At 41.2% G+C, this 23,478-nt stretch overlaps 1 protein-coding gene across 2 annotated transcripts in view; it reads left to right on the top strand.

The window, feature by feature from the left end:
* Nucleotides 1–20,524, top strand: part of LOC117026547 (cytochrome P450 2J2-like) — a 45,794-nt gene extending 25,270 nt beyond the window's left edge. For both annotated transcript variants that reach the window (XM_033113335.1, XM_033113334.1), the window contains exons 3-9: nt 899–1,048; nt 5,258–5,418; nt 7,806–7,982; nt 9,784–9,925; nt 12,472–12,659; nt 15,584–15,722; nt 20,012–20,524. In XM_033113335.1, coding sequence (XP_032969226.1) covers nt 899–1,048; nt 5,258–5,418; nt 7,806–7,982; nt 9,784–9,925; nt 12,472–12,659; nt 15,584–15,722; nt 20,012–20,190 — 1,136 coding nt within the window. In that variant the 3' untranslated portion in view covers nt 20,191–20,524. The remainder of the gene's footprint in view (nt 1–898; nt 1,049–5,257; nt 5,419–7,805; nt 7,983–9,783; nt 9,926–12,471; nt 12,660–15,583; nt 15,723–20,011) is intronic.
* Nucleotides 20,525–23,478: the final 2,954 nt, after the last annotated feature.

Raw genomic sequence — 23,478 nt, 5'->3', positions numbered from 1 at the left:
ACTTGTTGCAATGATGTTAATAACCTTTTTTGATATCAGAGGGATTATTCATTATGAATTTGTACCAATTGGACAAATAGTTAACTAAGCTTACTATTTGGAAGTGCTGCAAAGGCTGTGTTAAAAGGTTAGACGACCTGAACTTTTTGCCAACAATTCATGACTCTTACATAACAACACTGTGAGGGAGTTTTAGCCAATAAACAAATAACTCTCCCTACTCACCTGGTTTGACCCCCAATGACTTCTTTCTTTACCTGAAGATAAAATAAATATTGAAAGGAAGACATTTTGAAGACATTCAGGACATCAAGCGTAATATGACAACAGCTCTGATGGCCATTCCAGAAAAAGAGTTCCAAAATTGCTTTGAAAGGTGGACTAGATGCTGGCATCAGTGTATTGCTTCCCAAGGGGAGTACTTTGAAGGTGACCATAGTGATATTCAGTAATGAGGTATGTAGCATTTTTCCAAGATGAGTTCACAAACTTAATTGTCAGACCTCATATACCTATGTGACTAGTAAATGAAGTATGGGATTCAGAGTCAGGCAGAGATGAAATTAAATGTCTGTTCAGCTGTTTACTAACTCTGTGACCTTGCAAAGTTTACTTTATCCCTTGTGCTTCTATTTTCTCATCAGCAAAATTGGAAAAGGGAGTAATAATTATATCTACCTCATAGAGTTTTTGTGAATACTAAATTACATAATGCATAAGAAATACTAAAGTTTCTGGCATTGTAATCAATACATGCCAGCAATTATATCCTTACTTTGGGGTGATTTCTCTGTATAGTTTTCAAATGCCTAATGCCCTTATCCTTCCCTCCGTCTGACACATATCTCCATATAAATTGCTTGCTTTCTTTTTATAATATTGGCTTTCTTATTCTCAGGATTGATTATGTCCAATGGCCAGGTATGGAAGGAGCAGAGAAGGTTCACCCTGACAACACTAAGGAACTTTGGCTTAGGAAAGAGGAGCTTAGAGGAACGCATACAGGAGGAGACCCAACACCTCAACCAGACAATAGAAGAGGAGAACGGTGAGTGTTTCTCAGGACAGATGCAGAAGACTGGCTCATTCCTTCACTGAACAGGTACTTAGGAAGCACGTAAGTGCCTATCCTGTGCCCAGCACTGTGTTAGGCACTGAGAATGTAACTATGAACTAATCATGACCCCGCCATCATGGAGCTCTAGAATTAAGTACAACAAGATGGAGATTAAAGTTATAACAGATCTGATTTTTAGTCAAGATGACAAAGGTAAACTGTGCTCACCCCCTCTCAGAACCACATCAACTACAACAAAACCACAGAACAACCATTACTGAGAATCACCTGAAGACTAGCTGAACCAAAACCCTATAACTATGGACATACAGAAGAAGCCATATGAAGACTGGTAGGAGGGGCAGAGACAAAAAATAGTCTGGTCCCACACCCACATGTAACCCATAAAAACTGGGAGGGATATCTTGGCTGTGGAGGTCCCTTTTGAGGAGTGAGAAATCACAGCCTCTCCCCATTCCAGGGACAGTGCCAGGGAAAGAAGTCCCCATTGCTTCTAGCTGTGAAAACCCGTGGAGATTAGGGTGAGTGAGACAAAGCGGGGCGGGGAGGGGAAGAGGGCTGCACTTCCAGGCACTCCTTTTAAAGGGAGAGCACAAAGCCTTACTTACTCGCTGATGGACTCACTCACTCTGAGTTCCAGCATTAGGACAGCAAATGGAAGGCAACAGGCACCAGGGACATATGGGGAGGAAGTGAATTGTTTAGCTGCAGGGTGAGGGCTGGAGGGGTGGCTTTCTCCCGGAGAGAGGAGCTTGGAGAAGCCATTGCTTCCTTGTTGAGTCCTCCCCACTTCCTGCATGCAGATGAGCACAGACACATGCTGGTGCAGGCATACACCATATCTGAGTCTCCATCAAACTGGCTATCACCTTTCTGCTGCCCTACCCTAGTGATTCCCTGAAACCACACTCCACCCACCATTTAGGTACACACTAGCCATTTCCAGTGGCTTTAACATATAAATGGCCTGCCTTGGCTCATACTGTAGACATTCCTAAAATCTCTCAAAGGTTCACAAAACACAAACAAGCAACATCTGGCTTCCACATGTCCCTTACTTTTGGCTGCACAGCCCTAAGCCCAGTACCAGTGGCAGCCAGCCTTCGTTCACAGATTGGCCTCTCGAGGCACCGCCAAGCACAGCACAGATGGCAGCCATCTTGGGATTGCTTTGGAGCTCATGTCAGTTGGGCCCAGGAAGGAGAGACTGCAACAGAACTTGGATCTCCTCCCAAGAGGCCACAGGGCTGACAGTCCCAGTGGCCAGCTTCAGACTGGGCCAGATCATCACCCAGCCAACTCCAAGGATGACAAACACAAAGGGCATACTAGGCAGGCACCAGAGCTCTGCTAAACCGAACCCTGTTCTTTAGAGTTTTCCCCTGCACCACAGGTCTTCCACTGTAGTCATAGCCAGTCCTTGCAACCAATCTTCCTGAGGGTCAATCCCTCCTATTGATATGCAAACAGCAGTCAAGTCTGTACAACAGATGGCACACACAACCCACACAAGGGAAACATCTGGAGCACCATGCTCTGGTGACAAGGCAGATTGCACCACTGCATCCCTCAGGACACCAAATACATAAGGCCGATACTCAGAGGCATAGCAGCCCTACATAGAAATAAACACAGGGAAGCAGCCAAAATGGGGAGAAAAAGACACATTTCCCAAATAAAAGAACAGAACAAAGCTCTAGAAAATCAACTAACCAAAAAGGAGACAAGCTATCTACCAGATGCACAGATCCAAATACTGGTTAGAAGGATGCTCAGTGATCTTAGGGAGAACTTCAACGAAGACATAGGAATCATAAAAATGGAGAGAAAACATAAAAAGAACTGGTAAGAAATAAAGACTACAATAACTGAAGAATACATCAGAGGGAATCAACAGTAGATTAGATGAAGGAGAGGATCAATCAGTGATTTAGAAGATAAGATAGCAGAACACAATCAGAACAGCAAAAAGAAAAAGAATCCAAAAAACTGAGGAGAGTTTAAGGGGCCTCCAGGACAACATCAAATATACCAACATTCACATGATAGGGGCACCAGCATGAGAAGAGAGCGAGGAATTGAAAACCCATTTGAAGAAATAATGACTGAAAACTTCTCTACCCTGAAGAAAGAAATAGATATACAAGCGCAGGAAGTGCAGAGAGTCCCAAAAAAGATGAACACAAAGAGGCCCACACAAAGATACATCATTATTAGAATGTCAAAGTTTAAAGACAAAGAAAGAATCTTAAAAGCAGCAAGAGAAAAGCAGTTAGTTACCTACAAGGGAGTCTCCATATGATTGTCAGCTGATTTCTCAACAGACACTTTGCAGGCCAGAAGGGATTGGCAGGAAATAATCAAAGTGATGAAAAGGAAGGACCTACAACAAAGATTACCCAGGAAAGCTATCATTTAAAATCAAAGGACAAGGAGCTTCCCAGAGAAGAAAAAACTACAGGAGTTCCTCACCACCAAACCAGTCTTACAAGGAATGTTAGAGGGACTTCTTTAAGCCAAAAACAAACGAACAAACGAACAAACGAAAAAGATGAATAATAAAATGGCAGTAATGACATATCTATCAAAAATTACTTTAAATGTAACTGGATTAAATGTTCCAATCAAAAGGTAAGGTAGCTGTATAGATAAGAAAACAAGACCCTTATATATGCTGCCTACAAGAGACTCACTTAAGATCAAAAGACATACACAGACTGAAAGTAAAGGATGGGAAAAAGATATTTTATGAAAATGGAAACAAGCAAAAAAATCTGTGGTAGCAATACTTATACCAGACAAAATATACTTTAAAACAAAGGCCATAACAAGTGACAAAGGACCCAGTAATCCCACTTCTGGAAAATTATCCAAAGGAAACCAAAATGCTACTCCCATGGAATGTGTGCATCCATATGTTCATTGCAGCATTGTTTACAGTGGACAAGAGGAGGAGACAACTTGGGTGTCTGTCAATGGAAGAATGGATAAAGAATAGGTGGTACATCTATACAGTGAAATATTGCTCGGCTATAAAAAGGGAATGGATTCTCACCATATGCTGTGGCATAGATGGACCTGGAAGGAATTGTGCTGTGTGGAGTATGTCAGACATCAAAAACAGATATAATGTGATTTCTTTTATAAGTGGAATCTAAAGAACAAAATAAACAAACAAAACAGAAACAAACTCATAGATACAGAGTACAATTTGATGGTTGCCAGATGGGAGGGGGTTGGGGAATTAGTGAAAAAGAGGAAGGGATTAAGAAGTAGAAATTGGTGTTACAAAGTAGTCATGAGTATGAGTGTATAACATAAGGAATACAGTCAATAATATTTTAATAACTACGTATAGTGTCAGTTGGGTATTAGATGAAAGGGGTTTGGAGGATGGTGAAAAATGTGAAGGCATTAAGAAATATAAATTAGAAGTTACAGAATAGTCATGGGGATGCAAATTAAAGCATAGGGAATATAGTCAATAATATGGTAATAACATGTACAGTGCCAGGTGGGTACTAGACTAGTCAAGGTGATCACTTCTTAAGTTATATAAATGTCTAACCACAACGCTGAACACCTGAAATTAACATAAAATAATATTGAATGTCAACTGTAATTGAAAAATTACAAAAGGGGGGAAAAGTTGAAGCAGAATAAGAGGTTCCAATTTCCAGGTAAAAAAGAAAGAAGTCATGAGGATGTAATATTCAACATGGGAAATACAGTCAATAATATTGTGAGAGGGAGGTACAGTGTCAGATAGTTGCTGGACTTATGGTGCTCACTTCGTTTTAGGTATATAAATGTTGAATAACTATTGTGTGTACCTGAAACTAATATAATATTGTATGTTAGCTGTATATATATTTTATAATCCTTTTTAAAAAAATAAAGACATTACTGATTTTAAACCCTGGTCATCAGTTTGACTTCCAAGGCCTGAGTACATGCTATATGTCAGACCCTGTGTAAAGTGCTGTGGCCAGAGCTTCACATGTGTTTCTGTACTCAGTACGTCATATGTCATGCATTAGGTTGGTGCAAAAGTAATTGTGGCTTAAAAGGTTAAAAATAATTGCAAAAACCATGATTACTTTTGCGCCAACCTAGTAGAATCTAGTAGAAAACAGAAACAAACCAATCTGAAGGATCCATCTTTTGTTCCACCTGCAGGACAGCCTTTTAACCCTCATTTCCAGATCAACAGTGCAGTTTCCAATATTATTTGCTCCATCACCTTTGGGGAGCGCTTCGAGTACCAGGATGATCAATTCCAAGAAATGCTGAGGTTGCTGGATGAGGTCATAGCTCTGGAGATGTCAATCTTTTGCCATGTAAGGGGTTCTCTTTTTATATCTTGGTTAAGGACTTTGGGGCTAATGTCAGACACAGATGGGTTTACTTAAGCTAAAATATAAATTTTTAAACCTGACTTCAACACAAACTTATCTAAAATCAGTCTGTGACTCTAGTGTTTTTGAAGATATTGTTCAATATTTGTGATATGACATGCACATATGAGCCGATGTTTTATTTAAAAAGAGCAATAGTGCCTTTGAGTCTCCTCTCCACGTCCCTCCCGAAACCAGCCATCTCCCTCCTCCCTCAGAAGTACTCGTCCGTGCCTGGCTTCGCCCTTGGCAGGTTGTTTTGAGATTCAACTGTGTTAGTGGCTCTTTTGGAAAATTCTGATTGCATTCCATTTTATGACTGTGTCACTCTTTGTTACTCTGTTCTCTGCTGATGGACACCTGTGTGGTTTCCAGGTTTTGGATGTTAGGAATAAAGCTGCCACAAACATTCTAGTACAACTGTTCCTGTGGGTACATCCACTGATTTCTCCTACATATAGGTGTATTCCAGGACATTAAAGATTCCCAAAGTTACAGTATTTACATGCCCATCAACAGGATATAATCAAACTCCTAATTTGGTAGAATAAAGACATTTAGCCTTCAAATCTCACCCCTCACTTGGTGGGCCCTGCACTCCATTTTTGTCCTTCGAGGACTGTGAGTCTGTCAAAAACTCTTTTTAGTTACTTAGTCTGTCAGCCAATTTTCTGGATTTGGAAGATACTTCTAGGGAAAAACCAGCCTCAAGTGTTGAGGGACCGCTCTGGTGTCCAGAAGTGGATTTATTATTATTTATTCCTAGCTAGCATCTTTGCCTGGAGGTTATGGATCCATCACACCAAAATGGATAAAGAAGTTAGCATGACTCCTGGCACATGAAAAGGGCATAATGAATATGAGCTATTATTATTACTGTAAAAGTTATTTATGAATTCCTTGTTCTCACTTCCAGTCATGGTAGTCCCCAATTCAGTGATTCCGTTTTCCTCCTTTCTATTAAGACAGAACACAGGGAGTCCTGAGAGTTCAGTGGGTACCCAGCTGACATTCCCCAGGGAAAAGAAATTCCTGGAAGGGTAAGAAGGGGCAGTATCTGGTAGAAAACAGCCAGATACTGTTAGAGAAAATATATTCCAAAACTACTGTATTTCACAAAAAATGTCTTATCCACATGTAGACTACACCTCAGTGGAGGCAGACAAACACATATATATATTTAACAAATATATATATGATAATTATTTATATATGTACATATATAATATATATATTACTATATATATATTATATATTTTACATATGTTACACATGTATAACATATATCACTCACACGCAACAATAATTGCCATGAAGAAAACAAAACAGAATAAAGGAATGGGAAGAGGTGACAGTGTTTCTGCCTCTTATGGGATCATCAGGTATGACCACTCCAAGTAGACCTTTCAGCAGCACTTTAATGAAGTGAGGGGCTGGGACTATACAGATTTCAGAGGAAGAACATTCCAGGTGGAAGGAATAGCGAATGCAAAGGCCTAAACAGGACTATCCTTCATGTCATCACAGAGGCCAATGGGGCAGGACTGGAGAAAGTAAGATGGCAGGAAGTGACAGCAAAGGATGAGACAGGTGTTTGCAGGGCCAGCTCAGGTAGAGCTTATATGCTCAGAGAATGATGTAGAAGTTTAAGTGCGTCATGGAAAGTCATTGAAGAACTAAGAACCAGAAAGTGAAATGATCTGATTAAACTGTTAAATGATCATTCTGGAAGTTCTATGGAATATAGATGGGGAATGGGGTTAAGAATGGAATCTGAAAAACCGTTGGAGGGGGCGGCCAGATGGCTCAGTTTGTTAGAGGGTGAGCGCTCAATAATAAGGTTGCCAGTTCAATTCCCGCACGGGATGGTGGGATGCACCCCCTGCAACTAAAGATTGAAAACGGCCACTGGACTTGAAGCTGAGTTGCGCCCTCCACAACTACATTGAAGGACAATGACCTGGAGCTGATGGGCCCTGGAAAAACACACTGTACCCCAATATTCCCCAATAAAAAAACAAGAAAAGTTAAAAACAAAACAAACAAACAAAAACTGTTGGAGGCTGTTATAGCATTCGGGTAAGAAATGGTGGTTTATACTACGATGACAAATCAGTTGGGGTGGTGTAAAGTGGTCTGAAACTGGATATATTTTGGACGGAGGGCTGAAATGCTTTGCTGGAAGTTTGAGAAGAGGGATAAGACTGATGAGAAGAGTGAAGAACTAAGTGTAAACAAAGAAAAGCTAGAAAGAGAACACCTAGGTTATCTGAAAAAGTGGAAAACTGACACCATGTTGTCTCCATGATTGTTTTGTTTTTCTCAATTAGCTGCATAATATGTTTCCATGGATAATGAAATTCATTCCTGGACCCCACAAAACAGTCTTAGTCAAATGGGAGAAACTGCAATTGTTTATTGCCCGTGTGATTGAAAACCACAGGAGAGATTGGAATCCTGACAAACCAAGGGACTTTATTGATGCATACCTCAATGAAATAGAAAAGGTGAGGAAACCAAAGTTGTTTCTTGTGTTTTGTTTTTAAAGAACAAATGGGGGCGAGGGGGAAGTATATATACTAGTTTCCTATTGGTGCTGTAATAAATTAACTTAGTGACTCACAACAACACAAATTTATTGTCTTATAGCTCAGAAGGTCAAAAGTCTGAAATCAATTGGATGGGCCTAAGTCAAAGGGTTGGCAGGGCTGGCTCCTTGGAAAGCTCTAGAGGAGAATCTGTTTCCTTGACTTTTCCAGTTTCTAGAGCCTGCCTATGTTGCTTGGCTCATGGCTCCTTCCTACATCGTCAAAGCCATCAATGCAGCATCTTCTCTGCTACCATCCTTCCATCTTCCCTTACTACCCTCTTGCCTCTTGTGATTATCTTGGGCCCACTGGGGTTATCCAGGATAATCTAACCATATCAAGGTCATTACCTTAATCATATCTATAAAGTCCCTTTTCCATATGAGATAACATTCACAGGTTCCAGTAATTAGACATGGACATCTTTGTGGGTCATTATCAGCCTACCACAGGGGAATAAATATAGAGGCAGTATTTCATAGAGTGTAACAGGACCATTAGGTCAGGATGGATGAGGTAATTAGAAATAAAGACAGGGGTTCGGTGACATTTGGCTTGAGGCCTTGGGAATGCCCAAATACTGCCTTTTCATCTTCTATTCTGTACCCTATATGCATAGCTGAAGGAATATGAAAAAAGGAAAGATAAGAACTGAGCCTCAGAGCACCATTTCATTATTAGTTGGACCTGTGCCCAGTGACCTACCCCTTCCCTCAGTCCCCAGTGCAGAACACAAGTAAAGCCGAGTCGGAGGCCAGAGCTAATCCTCAGTGCCTAAGTGGGACCCCATATCATCCGCTTCCCAACATTATTGGTAAGAAACAGGAGAAAAAGCCGAATTGGATGTGTAGCTTTGAACACACTAACCCTTCTGATTAACACGCATCATTGCAGTAATGTCACAGTTTTTGACTCATCATACTATCTGTTCCTACTGTGGAAGTTGGCAGAATGGTGGATTTCTTTCCCATCTCCTGCCTTATTTCAGCTTATTGGCATAATATTAATAGAAGCATTGACTTCTGCTCAGAGGAGGAAACTTCACTTGCTATGTGGTGTGCAGGTATGGGACCACACATGGAGGGAATGTTGACAAATTGAAGCTTTCCGAGGAAGAGATAAAGGTGATGAAATGCCATGAGGATTGGTTAATAGAATCAGAAAGATTCCACCGAGGAGGAAAAGATTAACTGAGAGACGTGTAAATTACTGTACATGACAGGAATTCAGTTTATTCCTTCTAGTATCAGTGTAAATGTTTGACGAGTATTTGCTGTGTGCCCTTTGCATCTCACGTGATTCCTAATGTCATCTTCATGGGTGTGTTTTGTTATTTCTATTTATAACACAGGAAAGTGGTGCACAGAGAGGTTAGGTCACGTGCCCTGGGTCATAGAGAGAGTGAGTTGTGTGGCTGATATTGGAACCCAATATCTGTCTCTCCACTGTACTCGTAGCCTCTCTTTCCACTTACAGATAGCTTCTCCCAAATTATACACATAAATAATAGTCTTGATTTTCACCCACCGAAACTAATGATAGCTCCCAGCAGTTGGGCAGGAAGATGCTAACAAAGATATTGCTGTAATAAGACCCTGCCCCCTGAGGAGACTGAGGGAAAAGCCCTTTCTCCTGGGGATCTTCCCTTCCACGTGAAGCCTCTGTGTGCTGTGGCAACTGAGCACCCTCTGAATAAACTAATAAACGTGGTGCTTTCTAGCATGCGGACAATCCTACATCAAGCTTCAATGACGAAAACCTCATCGTCAGTACCCTGGACCTGTTCTTTGCTGGAACGGAGACAACTTCGACGACACTGCGCTGGGGTCTGCTTTTCATGGCTCTCTACCCGGAAATCCAAGGTGAGCGTGTCAGGGAGTAGGCCTGGGCCAGGGCACAGTAGTGCCTCCTGGAACACACTGCCCCAAAGTCGGGGGCAAAAGATAGCATGGTAGAATGGGAAGATAGGTAGGAGGCAATGTGGACTCAGAATGGGCAGGCGCTTCAATGTTTCTGTCAGGATTGTGATGGATCCACGTAATACAAATATAAGAGACCCTGCCCTCAGGAAACTCAGGAAACTCAGTCTAGTGGGGAAACCGGTGAAGGTAATTGACATGGTGGTGAGTTCCAGGAAAGAGTGATATTCTCACATGAAATCTGGTTCTAGGAGAAGTTAGACGTCAGATCGTACAAAACAATAAAGGAAGGAAGGAAGGAAGGAAGGAAGGAAGGAAGGAAGGAAGGAAGGAAGGAAGGAAGGAAGGAAGGAAGGAAGGAAGGAAAGAAGGAAGGAAAGAAGGAGGGAAGGAAGGAAAGAAGGAAGGAAGGAAGGAAAGAAGGAAGGAAGGAAAGAGGGAAGGAAAGAGGGAAGGGAAGTATGGTCCTAGCCTTCCCTCCTTTTAATTAATGTCGTCCATTGCCATGTGGATAAAGTTCAGACTCCTTGGTCTGTTATATCACAGCCTCGGAGGTGCCTCTCTGCCTTAGCAGTCTCAACTCCACCTCCCTACATGGTTGCTTCACTAAATTACACGTCATTTTCTTTGCACAGTCATTATTTATGCCTCTGTGTCATCACACCTGTTCTTCCATCTACAAGAATGTATTTCCCTGATTTCTCTACATGGTAAACCACTAGCTAGCTCTGTTTGGAGAATCTACTAAATACTACCCCTCATAAGTTGTTTCCCCACTTGTCTAAGATGTTACGAGCATTTTCTTCCTCTAGAGATGACCTAATGCACCTCCATTACTGTCCTTATCTCACATTATTTATACATCTTCTCCTCAGATTGCCTGTCTTCCCCACTCAATGACTGTGACTGTTATAATTATTTTTCTCTCTCCAGGTCCCAGAATAGTTTGAGTACATGATGGATCAGATCTGTTATGATACAGTTTTTTAAACTGTGGGTAACAGTTTATTAAAAGGATATAAAATCAACTTACTGGATCTTTTTTTCCTAAAAAAAAAAAATAAAATAGAAAAGATCAGAAAGCTCCCCATGTAGTACGGATAAGTTTCTTCATGAAAAAAAATATATATATTCTGAGAATATATATATATATTCTGTGTCATGATGTAAAATGCCTTTGTAACTGTGAATTACATTTTTAAAACAGTTTAAAAGCTGCCTAGTTAGGATATAGACTTGGCTTCTACAGAAGCTCTAAAATAATAATGGCTTAAGATGATAAAAGTTTACACCCATGTTCATAGCAATATTATTCACAAGAGCCAAGAGGTGGAAGTAATCCAAGTGGCCACTGATGAATGAGCAGATAAACAAAATGTGGGGTATATTGGAATGTTATTCAGCCTTAAAAAGGAAGGAAAGTCTGATACATGGTACAATGGATGAACCTTTCAGACATTATGTTAAGTTGAATAATCCAGTCACAAAGACATGAACACTGTATGACTCCACTTACATATATAGTACCAAGAGCACTCAAATTCATAGAAACAGATAGTGGAATGGTAGTTGCCAGAGGCTGGGGAAAATGGGGAGTCATTGTTTAGTGAATGTAGCTTTACTATTTTGCATAATAAAAAAAGTTCTGGAGATTGCTTACATAATAATGTGAATATACTTAACACTATTAAACTGTACACTTAAAAATGATTAAGATGATATATTTTATGTTATGTATATTCTACCAATATTTTAATTTTTAAATGGACTGTAAAAATAAAAAGAAATTTATTTCCCTCACAAGTAAACCTTTAAATTGGACTCTGCGGAGCCATTTGGGTTCCAAGCTCTTTCCAATATGTTTTTCTGTTGTGTCTAAAATGATGCCACTCTCAAGATGGCTCCACCGTACAGCTGCTTTTCCACCAATAAGAAGGGAAGAAGAAGAAGGCAGCATATACCCTTCTTTAAGGGCATATTGCAAGTATTAAACATCCCTCCTACATACATTCTATTGTTCAGAACTCAGTCACATAGTCACATGTAGCCACAAAAAATGTGGGAAATTGGTCTTTGGCTGGGAAACCAGGTATCCAGTTAAAATCTCTATTACTATAGAAAAAGGAAAAAACATATTGAGAAACACCAGCTTCTATCATTTGTTGGGTGCTCACCTATATCAATTCGCATAAATCTCAAAATATCCTTAAGATGAAGGTAGATTTACCCTCACATAATAAGAGGAGGAAACTGAGGATCACAGGTTTTAAGTAACGTAGAACAGTAATTGGTTAGAGCAAATGTGTGCCACCAGAATTGTCTTACACCAGGGCCTGCTTTCCACTCTTACACTTCCTTGAGAAACAAGAGTCTAGAAAGCCTACTCTAATTTTAGCCATTCTGATTCTGGTTATTCCATTCCTTAGCGTAACCAGGCTCAAGGAAAGTTGTGGCATAATCGAATACTAGAGCTTTCTCCTCTTTTCCAGAAAAAGTACAAGCTGAGATCGACACAGTGATCGGCCGGTCGCAGCCGCCGAGCATGGCCGCTCGAGAGTCCATGCCCTACACCAATGCCGTTATCCACGAGGTGCAGAGAATGGGAAATATCATCCCCCTGAATGTGCCCAGGGAAGTGACAGTCGATACCACCCTGGCTGGATACCACCTGCCCAAGGTAATTAGGGACTCCCTGCCTCAGATCTTCAAGTGCATCTTTTTAAATGGTACGAATCTGAACTTGAAAAGTGACATTGTATTCTTGCCCTAGGAATCACTTAAATGGGGAGCGAGGTATGTGATACCCGATTTAACACTAGTTTTTTCCCCCTTGTGTGGCCTTTAGAGATATTGATAGTTATTATGGAGGAGAAGGGGGATTCTCAGGTCAAATACGTTTACGCAAAGATTGACTTTTCTTTGCTGTAGAATTTCTCACTGTTGGTTTTGTTATATAATGTGTACTGTGAATCTTTGTGGAGATACAGCCGGCAGCAGTTCGTAGTCAGACTTTGTCATCGAATCTTATTCTTTGCCTTATTAGAGCATCTCACAGGACTAGGGACTTGCCAGATTTACTTTGGAAAATTCTGCCTCACGATACTGTGCTGGTAGCATAATACAATATGAAGGGACAGTTGAGAGCACCTGGGCCAACATCACATCAGTGCTGGTGTTTCTAACATACTATCCCCACAGGCATTTGTCCAGCTTTTACTTACAGCCCTGTTTTGGGACCGTCTCATAAGAGAAACCAATCCAAGTGTGTGCAAAATTAATTACTAGAAAAGGAGAGAACGGAACCAACACTTATTAAGCAATAATTATGTGCCATGGACAACATAGGTTCTTTCTAAATGTCTTAATTAGTCCTCAGAATAACTTTTATTCTTATTTTATAAACTGGGAATTCAAGGCTCGGAGTGATTCACCTTATGTGAGAACTCTCAACTACAAAGTGACGAGTTGAGTTCCAGAACTATATCTGTTCTCATTCCCAGGCTCATCTTTTTTGTAGTACACCATGTTCTCTACACAGGAGTTAATTTACTTTGACTTAAAAGAGTCTTCTTGCAATTGTTTTCAGTTGGTTCCTGTTAAATTCTGTCTTCTCACAAAAGAAATTGTGATCTCACTCCGCTCACCCATCTTAGGATTTCAGCAGGCAGTTCTCCTCCGCCCCCTAGCGTCCTCTCTGCGCACTGCACATTTACAGTTCCTTTGCTTTCTCACCTCATTGTGGGTCCAGTCCAGCTTGTGTGTGTTTCATTATGTGTGTCCTACCTGGAGACGATTTCAAGAGGCTTGAACCCGAGGAGCTTACCCATTGGATACTCCTTGGTCACGGTCCCTGCAGAGTCAGGAACAGCAGCTATTCCTACAGCTACTACATTCACTATTTTCTAACTGATTGACTGTTGTAGGTGAAGGCTGAGGTTTAAATTATTTCACAGGTGCTGTTTGCAATTTTCTAGCAATTCATTGAGGTCCAAAGAATCAGCGCAGCTCAACAGATTCATTTTCCCACCGATTTTTAATGTCAACTTTACTAACCATCCTGGAAACTCAGAGACCTAATTGAGTATGTTGTAAAGGCTAAGAGCCATGGTTTTGATGTCAAATAGACCTGGTGGAAATCGTGGCTTTATCTATTCCCATTACGTAACTCAGGGCACATTATTAACTTCTAGGACGTTCAATTTCTTTATTTGTAAAATGCATTTAAACCTACCTCACAGGTGGAGGTAAAGTGAGGTCCAGCATATAGTACATTTAACCTAATGCTTAGTATAGAAAGGGCTTCAAACAGTTGTGATTATTCTTTATTAATTCAACAAATGATTGTTAAGCACCTGAAATGCTCAGGTCTGGGAAAACAACCAAGAGGAAAATTATCATGTAAGTACATGCATAGAAACCAGGATAACTGTTCAAGGGAAAAAATTCACTGGTTTCAAAAATTTCACTGGCTGGCTGGAATGGGTAGTAAGAGCAGGAGTGGTCAGAGAAGTCTTTGAAAGGAAGTGATGTTGGAGCCGAGGATAACAGAATAATTATGAGTTAGTTCAGTGACAAAGTGGGAGAAAAAACATTCCAGACTCTGTAAACAACATTTAAAAAGGCATGGGAATGAGTGGGAACACAGCATGTTTGAGACACGTAAAGCAGGCCAAGGTAATAGGAGAGAGAGTGCAGGCAGAGAGCGTGTGGCCCGAACAGGGGTCAGGCAATGGATCTCTCACCTCAGAGAGATGCGAAGCTATTGAAGGGTATCTATCCAGTTCCACTTGTAGGTAGATGGGTAGATGGGTGTGACATGATTCAAGGATGTTCAAAGATCACTCTGCTTTCAGAGTGTGGAGCAGATTGAAAGGGGAAAGAGAGGATATGAGGCATAGTTAGCCAGCTATTATAGGAGTGTAGGCAATCAAGGTTGGTAGCCTGGACTAAGAGGGCAACAGTGGACATAGAATGGAGGTGACAGAATCAAAAGAAATTTCAAGTAAAATTGGCCAGCCTCACTGAAGGATCAGATGAAGGCACAATAAGGGGAAGGCAGGCTTTAAGGAGGACTCCTGGGGTTCTTTCTGTATACTGTCATGGTAGTGATTCCTTTGACTGGGCACCTGATTCTATCATTAAACCTCTTCTGCAGTGAAGTGCACATTGGAGGGAAGAACATGGGAGAAACAGAATGAGCCATCTTTTACCTTGGTAGAGCTGCCATAGTTATCACTTCACTGAGCAAAGGGGTTGATTTCGGTGCAGTACTGACTGGCAGGCTGTTATGTTCTTCTCTCGTTGATGCATACGTGCCCCTCCCAAGTCCTGCACTTACTTGTCCTGTGGATAAGATCCATACTGCAGTGAAGAGGAGCCACATTTCCCTAGTAAAATTCCCAGCAGGCGATTCCAGTGCATCATTGCAAGTTATCCCGTGGCAAAGAGCAGGGTCATGGGTGGGGTGGGTGTCTCAGAAGATGGTGGGTTGGGGAGGGGGGATGTGGTCAGGCCCGGGCTTGGGAGCAGGGGACTTCCACCCCTTTGCAGAGGTGTGTTGTGAGGGGCAAGCCTTGCCTGAGTCTTTTCTGCCTTCTCCAGGGGACCATAATCCTGACCAATCTGACTGCACTGCACAGGGACCCCACAGAGTGGGCCACCCCTGACACATTCAATCCGGAGCATTTCCTGGAGAATGGACAGTTTAAGAAAAGGGAAGCCTTTCTGCCTTTCTCAATAGGTAAGTTGCGAAGGATGAGTGTGTGAGTCCAGAGTCCCACTCTCCGCCCTTCCTGCTCTTCTCCCTGCGGTCTTTTGCCTTAGGTGAACCATCTCCAGATAGCCCTGCCCAGCGTGCCTCCCTGTGGCTGTGGTTGCACCGCAGGACTCCCTGGTCAGCATTGCTTCAGGCTGCCCTGACTTCTCAGCCCTCACTGGCCTCTGATTTCAGCTTCACTTTGTTCTGTCCCCCAGAACACTGGGGACAGAGACTCAGACATCACCTCTTGCTCACAGAGAAGGCTGGGCACTAGTTGTCTTTAGAGAATCTTTAAATGTCCCAAATTCTTTTCAAGGGCCACCCACTCACACTTGAGATGATTTATAATAAGGGGATGAAAGGGATCAAGGAAAGGGGCTGCTTGCTTATCGTGGGCATCAGGAGTGACTCTGATTACCGCAGCTTGACAGTGTCAACACTCCCAGAAGTCCTTTTGCCTTTTCTAATTTTAATTAGATTTTAGAATCTAGTTAATGCATTTACATGGTAGACAACTCAATAGTACAAAAGAGGATGCTGTAAAAACTCTCACGTTTCCAAACCAGCCAGTTCCAGAAGGACATTTACTTAAAACATTGTCAAATGAATAACAAAACTTCTGAATATATTTCTTAGTATTGAAAAAGGTATGTTTCCTAGATTATTTCAAGTAATTTCCCAAGTCTTCAGTTCTATAAATATTTCTGAGCATCTATTATGTGCCAAGTATTTAGCGCTGAGGATATGACAACAAATGAAGCAGGGGAAAAAAAATACAAACAGTTCCCATGCAGCATGTTCTTGTGTAAACTTACAAGGTGCAAATTGGCATCACCACTTTATAGGTAACGAAACTGAGGCTTTGAGGTCTTAACCATGGCATTTTCACATCTCTCATCGTCTTTTTTTACACTTTTCTTTTTCACATTTTTTCCTTTTGAATATGTATTATTTAGGGGGAAAATAGGACAATACCCATGCAAGAGGGATGGTGGTGGTGACCAATGTGGGGTCCTGCAGTCCAAGTGGGGTGAGAAAGGGATTCGACAGGGAGGGGATGGCGGACGCCTAAAGTGGGTGTCAGAGCATGATCAAGATGAGGTGAGGCCTGCACAGGGTGCTTGTGACAGCGAAGGGAGATAAGTTATATAAATGGGATGCTGATCCAAGAGTAAACATCGAAGATAGTGGGAGGAAGATACAAATAGAGAAAGGGAGCTAATAGAATGAAGTCTGTTTTGTTGGGTTGGAATCCGGGCGATGGATATGAACTCTATTTTTTGATAGGTAGACAGGTAGATAGATGTAGAAATAAATATATGAAGATCTGACAATTAAGGTCGCGAACTCATCCTAGAAAAAGTGCTACATACCTCATTACTGAATATCACTACGGTCACCTTCAAAGTACTCCCCTTGGGAAGCTATGCACTGATGCCAGTGCCTAGTTAACCCTTCAAAGCAATTTTGGAACCTTTTTCTGGAATGGCCATCAGAACTGTCGTTGTATTACACTTAATGCAATGAATGTCTTCAAAATGTCTTCCTTTCAATATTTCCTTTATCTTTGGGTAAAGAAAGAAGTCATTGGGGCAGATCAGGTGAATAGGGAGGGTGTTCCAATACACTTATTTGTTTACTGGCTAAAAACTCCTTCACAGACAGTGCCATGTGAGCTAGTGTATTGTTGTGAGGCAAGAGCCATGAATTGTTGGCGAAAAGTTCAGGTCGTCTAACTTTTTCACACAGCCTTTTCAGCATCTCCAAATGGTAAACTTGGTTAACTGTAAAGTTGGTAGAAATTTATAATGACTAATCCTTCTAATATCGAAAAAAGGTTAGCAATATTGTTGCAACAATTTTGCAAACTTAATTGTAAGGCCTTGTAAATGTAAATGTGGGTGTGTATATACTCACATTCCATACACACATGGGTTTCCTGGCTCTACCCACTGAGATGTCCTGAGGACAACACCACCTTGACACCAGTGAGCATCTCTAATGTCCAGATCGTGCTTTCCAGATATCATTATCCACTAAAAGGAACCAGGACTTCTGTGGAAAATGGCTGATTCCAGGCTCAGCAAGAGAAAGCATAAGATGAGCCTGGAATATCTTTTTGTTACCAAAAGTGAGGAAATACCAGCTTGAATGGGCCTTTACTAGCCAAATATGGAATATCTTGAGAATCAAGGCAAATAATAACAGACTTAAACCCTTTGACTAAAAATAGGAATGTGTGAATTCATACTGATATAAATAAATGAGTGAATCAATAAAATGGGGAGGAGAGAAAGCATTTCCTTTCCCAGAATGCTAAGAAATGTGGAGGGAATGATGACATTTTAAAACTCATGAATCGGCAGCCATTAGAGTAATACCTAATTTGGCCAAGAAATAGCAATGGAAGCTACCATGTTTCCCTGAAAATGACACCTAGTCGGAACAATAGCTCAAATGCATCTTTTGGAGCGATAATTAACATAAGACCGGGTTTTATATTATATAAGACCTGGTGTGATGTTATATTAAAATAAGACTAGGTCTTAAATTAATTTTTGCTCCAAAAGATGCATTACAGCTGATGGTCCAGCTAGGTGTTATTTTCAGTGAAACACAGTAATTCAATGAGGAATGGTCTATTAACATACTGTCGAGTAGTATTTATTAGTTGCAAAGAGCAAAAATAATTGCACAGGGGAGAATTTTGTAGACTCCTCTGTAAGTAAGTGATCAAAGTTAACTTCACCAATAAAGGAACCGATCAAAACCGTGCACCACCTGATAGGGTGAAATGACAAGAGCACAGCCTCACTCTGGAGATATTCCCGCCGGAAATGCATGATCTCATGACCTGACTCTAATCATGGGAAACATGAGAGACATTTACCAAATAATTGGTCTGTCATCGTCAAAAATGCCAGTCTTGAAAGTTGAAGATTCCTTTGCATGACAGCGTAATGTAATCTGCCATACTCAACTTGATCATTTTACAATAAAAGACATTATTGGGACAACTGGCAAAACGTGATTGGCCTCTGAGAACATGGTGATGATTTCCTAATTTGATGGTTATATTGTGGTTATGTTGGAGAATGTCCTTGATTCAGGGAATTCATACTGAAATTTCCTAGGTACTGTATAGGCAGCTTATATACAAATAACTCAGGAAACATCAGTTTTCTATATTATTCTTCCAAGTTTTCTGTACATTTTAAATTATTTTAGAATAAAAGACATGATATGGAAAGTATTATAGTAGAGGAGTGTAATATACAGAAAACTATTTTAGTAATGCTACCACCAAAAAGGCGTTTTTTAAAGGTAGTCTTTTCAATTATATTCTTCTTCTTTTTTTATAATTAACCAGATGAAGTTAAGGATATGCTATTTTATAGCTAAAATGTTTATGATTATCCAGAAGATGTATCAAAATACTTTGTTTTGCTATATGCATTCTTTGTATTCAGTGTGTAGCTCACACAATACATAAAATAAAGTTCCCATCTTAAACACACACATTTCCACTAATCCCTGGAGAGGTTACTTTATTTGCCACGAATCACATGGCTATGAAATGGGAGGAGTTGAATTGGATCTCTGACCTTGTGCCTCCAGCTCTGGACTCATACAAAAGGAGTGTTTTGTGGTTAGGACAGGGCCCAGCATGAGCCTCGGCCTGAAGGATCCAGCCTGGGGCCCACACCTTAGAAGCAAAGGCCCTGTTGGGGGAAGGACCGCCATGTACAAGGATTGTTCCAGGAGGGAGGCTGAAGCAGTTCATATGTGGAACGCATCCATGTCAGTGAGGCCCCCAATCACTGAGGAGGAAAACGTGACATAGGGGAAAGATGCCCTGTGCTTCGGAAGCCCTGCTCTGACACTTACTGGCTTAATTTTTGGACAGTTTTTTTTTAATAACTGAAAAAACAACAGAGAGTTTTGTTTTCCCCTTTGTCATTGTTTGCTAATGGATTTCTGAAAGCCTGTAGGCTAGACATCCTTTCTAGGTCAACCCAGGCCTCCTACTTCTATTGTCTACTTGCTGCCCCTTCACCTCCGTGCCTCACCTGTCTGACCGCTGAAGGCACTGGAGTTTGTGAGTCTGGACTTATGTTTATGCTTAAGCCAGGTGGTTGTCAGATTGAAAGCCCCATGGCCTAGCAGGCCCTCCTCTGTTCAGATTTTGAAGACGCGGGAGAAGATTTCAATCAGCGCTGGGCATCGGCACCACCAGGGAAGGTAACTCGTCTTATGTTCTTGTCTTTCAGGAAAGCGGGCATGCCTTGGAGAACAGCTGGCCAAGACTGAGCTGTTTATTTTCTTCACTTCCCTTTTGCAAAAATTTACCTTTAAGCCCCCCCATAATGAGAAGCTGACCCTGAAATCCAGAATAGGCATCACCATCTCCCCAGCCAGCCACTGCATCTGTGCTGTTCCTCGGGCATGAAGTGTTGAGGAAGGAGAGCAGAAAGGAAAGCAAGAAGAGTCGGAATGTTCTTTCCTTTGAAGGCACGGCGCCTGCTCAGAAGTGAGGGAACAGAATTGATGTAGCTCTGAGGAAAGATTGTCGGCATTGGACTCAGAGAAACTGGATCCAAATCCACTTTGTGATCTCCTACAGTGTAGCCTTGAGCAAATCTTGTATCTTGTGATTTACCTTTTCATCCAGGAGATGAAAAGTAGATAATGAGTCCTTCTGGAAAGGAAGAATTGCTGTGAGAATCACAGAAAATAATGGGCTTTACGTGATTTGGAAACCATAAAGCTCATCATAAAATTTATCGCTGTAATCTGCTGCCTCCTTCTTGCTTCCTTCCTCAGACATCAATTTACCTCTGGCCTGTTGAAATGGCTCAGGTCAAAGTCATGCCAAATGGTTGATATGAGTTAGACGTGGACCCTGGTGAGACCGCCACAGAAGTTCGCCATAAAGACTCACACTTGGTAGCACTCTACAAACTTTATCTTGCTTCTTCCTCAGAATGGCCCTCTGGGAAGTCAGCATGGCAGATGTTATTCCATATTAATAGGCAGGCTTTTTAAGGAAGAAGCGGTTTTTATGGTCTCCCTAAGGAAATCCTACCTTGGTCTTGGACCCAGGGCCAAGTAAAGTGTTGCCAGAAGATTGTCAGTTTTTGGATGGTGCATATTACAAGCTTAAACCCAGCAGGGCCCTGGTAGAGTATTTTATAGCAGGGAGCCAGAAATGCCAGACTCCTACTCTGTCCCCCATGGGAGAGATGAGAGTATATCTGGAAGAACTACCTGGAAGATTTCCTATTGCCTGGAAGAAGAAGAGGAAGTGAGTACTTTCTTTGTAACACACTGTGAAGTTGCATCTCTAGAAATCACCCTAAATGATATTACTAGAATAAAATCAATCACAACAGGTCTTGAACTTCCCATCTATCTAGGATCTTGTCTTCCATTTCTTTTTCTTTTTTCCCAATCAAATCACCCAAGTAGGATAGTAAGAAATTGGCCAAAATACTTGACGTAATGTCATCAATCTCCTCATTTGTAAAATGAAGGGCTTTGTTGAAGTCATCTCTGAGTGCCATTCCTACTCTGCTACACATTTTCCATGATTCTAGATGGGCAGACATTCACCCATTCCTTGTGGAATAAATGTAAAGCCACTGGGTACTCATCCTAACCTAACCTATGGAACGAGACCCAAAGCCAAGAGAGTTATGACCACAATTAATCAGAATCCTTGAGGAAGTAGATAACTGGGAGTAACTGAATTTTCTGGCAATGTGAAATGCCTTTTTCTAAGCTCAAAGCTCATTGGAAACATTTTAAAATATCAGCTCTAGTCCTGCCCAAGCATTAATATAAAGATTATATTATCGGACTTTTTAACTCTCTTATTTCCACACTAGTTTGGAAGATCCAGGGCCCCTTACACTGTTCCTTTGCATCCGTGTCTAACACATAGTGTGCAAGCATATGACATTTTCTGTGGCATCATTGCCAAGGCACAAATTCTACCCAAAAGCCATCCAGGCTGTGAATATTCTCTCCACTGCTGTCCAGCAAAGAGACACAGACACACACATGCTGCAGTGTAAATTTAACATCAGGTCAGGGATCAGAGGATTTACAAGCAAAGAAAAAGCAGGACACACAGGGCAGCCTGAGCTCATATGGAAATGTGCCTGGGTCAGGCATGGCTGGCCTGCATGCAAACAGACCACCTCAGAATGCACTACATAGCTGCTGACAGGAGGCAGGGGTTGGCCAGGTGACTAAGTAACTAGGACAGTTTCCTGGGTGAGAAAGCCACTTTGTTAGAATAGGGAATTGGAGAGCTCTAACTTGGAGTTAATCTGTTCTCGCCTTGGACTAACTCCAGTCTGCTGATCCAGCCTGTTGCTGAGCTACCGAGAGGGAAGTGGGAGGGTACTGGGGGTGAGGGCATTCCAGGCACATCCAGTTTTGTATCTCCTCAATTCCTTACTGTGGTTTTGAGCAAGAATCCAGCAAGCTTCTGTTTTCTTCCTCTAAAACATGGGTATGGGGATATAATTTTATCCTCTGTGGTGGTGAGGATAAAATTCACAAACATGGAGTCTTGTCCATATAGCACATTGACGGCATGGGACCTAGCTGGATTATCAGCTATAATGCGTCTTTTGGAGCAAAAATTAATGTAAGACACAGTCTTATTTTACTATAAGACTGCGTCTTTAATATAATAATATAATATAATGTAATATAATATAACATATACACAACGTAATGTAATGTAATAAAATAATATAATACCGGTCTTATTATAATTTTTGCTCCAAAAGACTCATTAGAGCTGATTGTCCAGCTAGGTCTTATTTTCGGGGAAACATGGTAGTATTATACACACAAATAGTATTTTCAACTCAATTATTTCTTGAGCACATACCATGAGCCAGACATACAATGATTAACAAGGAGAGGAACAGGGCTGTCCCTCCTCAGAGCTCACAGGCTAGTGCCAGTGGTAGTGGGGTTCAGGGAGAGGGGGTTATAACCGTGCAAATAAATTACAATCGTGGTTGCCACTGGGTCTTGGGTACCGAAGGAAAAATTTCTCAAATATATGCAGCCCCATAACATCTTTCATTATTTTCATCACTGCATAACAACCTTCAGGGGAGGGATATGTGTTGATACGTCCCCAGGTTGACTCCCTCCTCCACCTCACCTCTTGAAAACCAGAGTAATACACTGTGCCCTGGATTCTCGCCATGTTATCCTTTATTTTCTTAATGTCACAAAATGTCCTTAGTTTGCCTTCATTTTTGAAGAAAAATTTCACCAGTTATAGAATTCTAGGTTAACAGTTTCTTGCTTTTAGCACTTTGAAGATGTCATCCCATTGTTTTCTTTCTTACATTGTTTCTGATGAAAAGCCCACAATTATTTATACTTCTGTTCTCCTATTGATTAGGAGTCTTTTGTCGTCTGCCTGTTTTTAGGATTTGCCTTTATCATTATCCCCCAACAATTTGGTTATAATGTGTCCTGATATAGTTTTCTTTATGTTTATGCAGATTCGGTTTCATTGAGCTTCTTAGATCTGTGAGTTTATCATTTTTAGAAAATTTGGGTACATTTTGCTCATTATTTCCTCAAATATTTTGTTGTTTTGAACTCATCTCCTGACGCCGTATCTCTGGGATTTCGGTCACACACGTTAGACCCCTTGATATTGACCAACTGAACTACTAAGGTTCTGTTCATTTTGTTCAGC

The sequence above is a fragment of the Rhinolophus ferrumequinum genome, chromosome 9, assembly GCF_004115265.2.
Source record: "Rhinolophus ferrumequinum isolate MPI-CBG mRhiFer1 chromosome 9, mRhiFer1_v1.p, whole genome shotgun sequence".
NCBI lineage: Eukaryota > Metazoa > Chordata > Mammalia > Chiroptera > Rhinolophidae > Rhinolophus > Rhinolophus ferrumequinum.
This window is presented reverse-complemented; position numbering and strand designations above follow the sequence as displayed.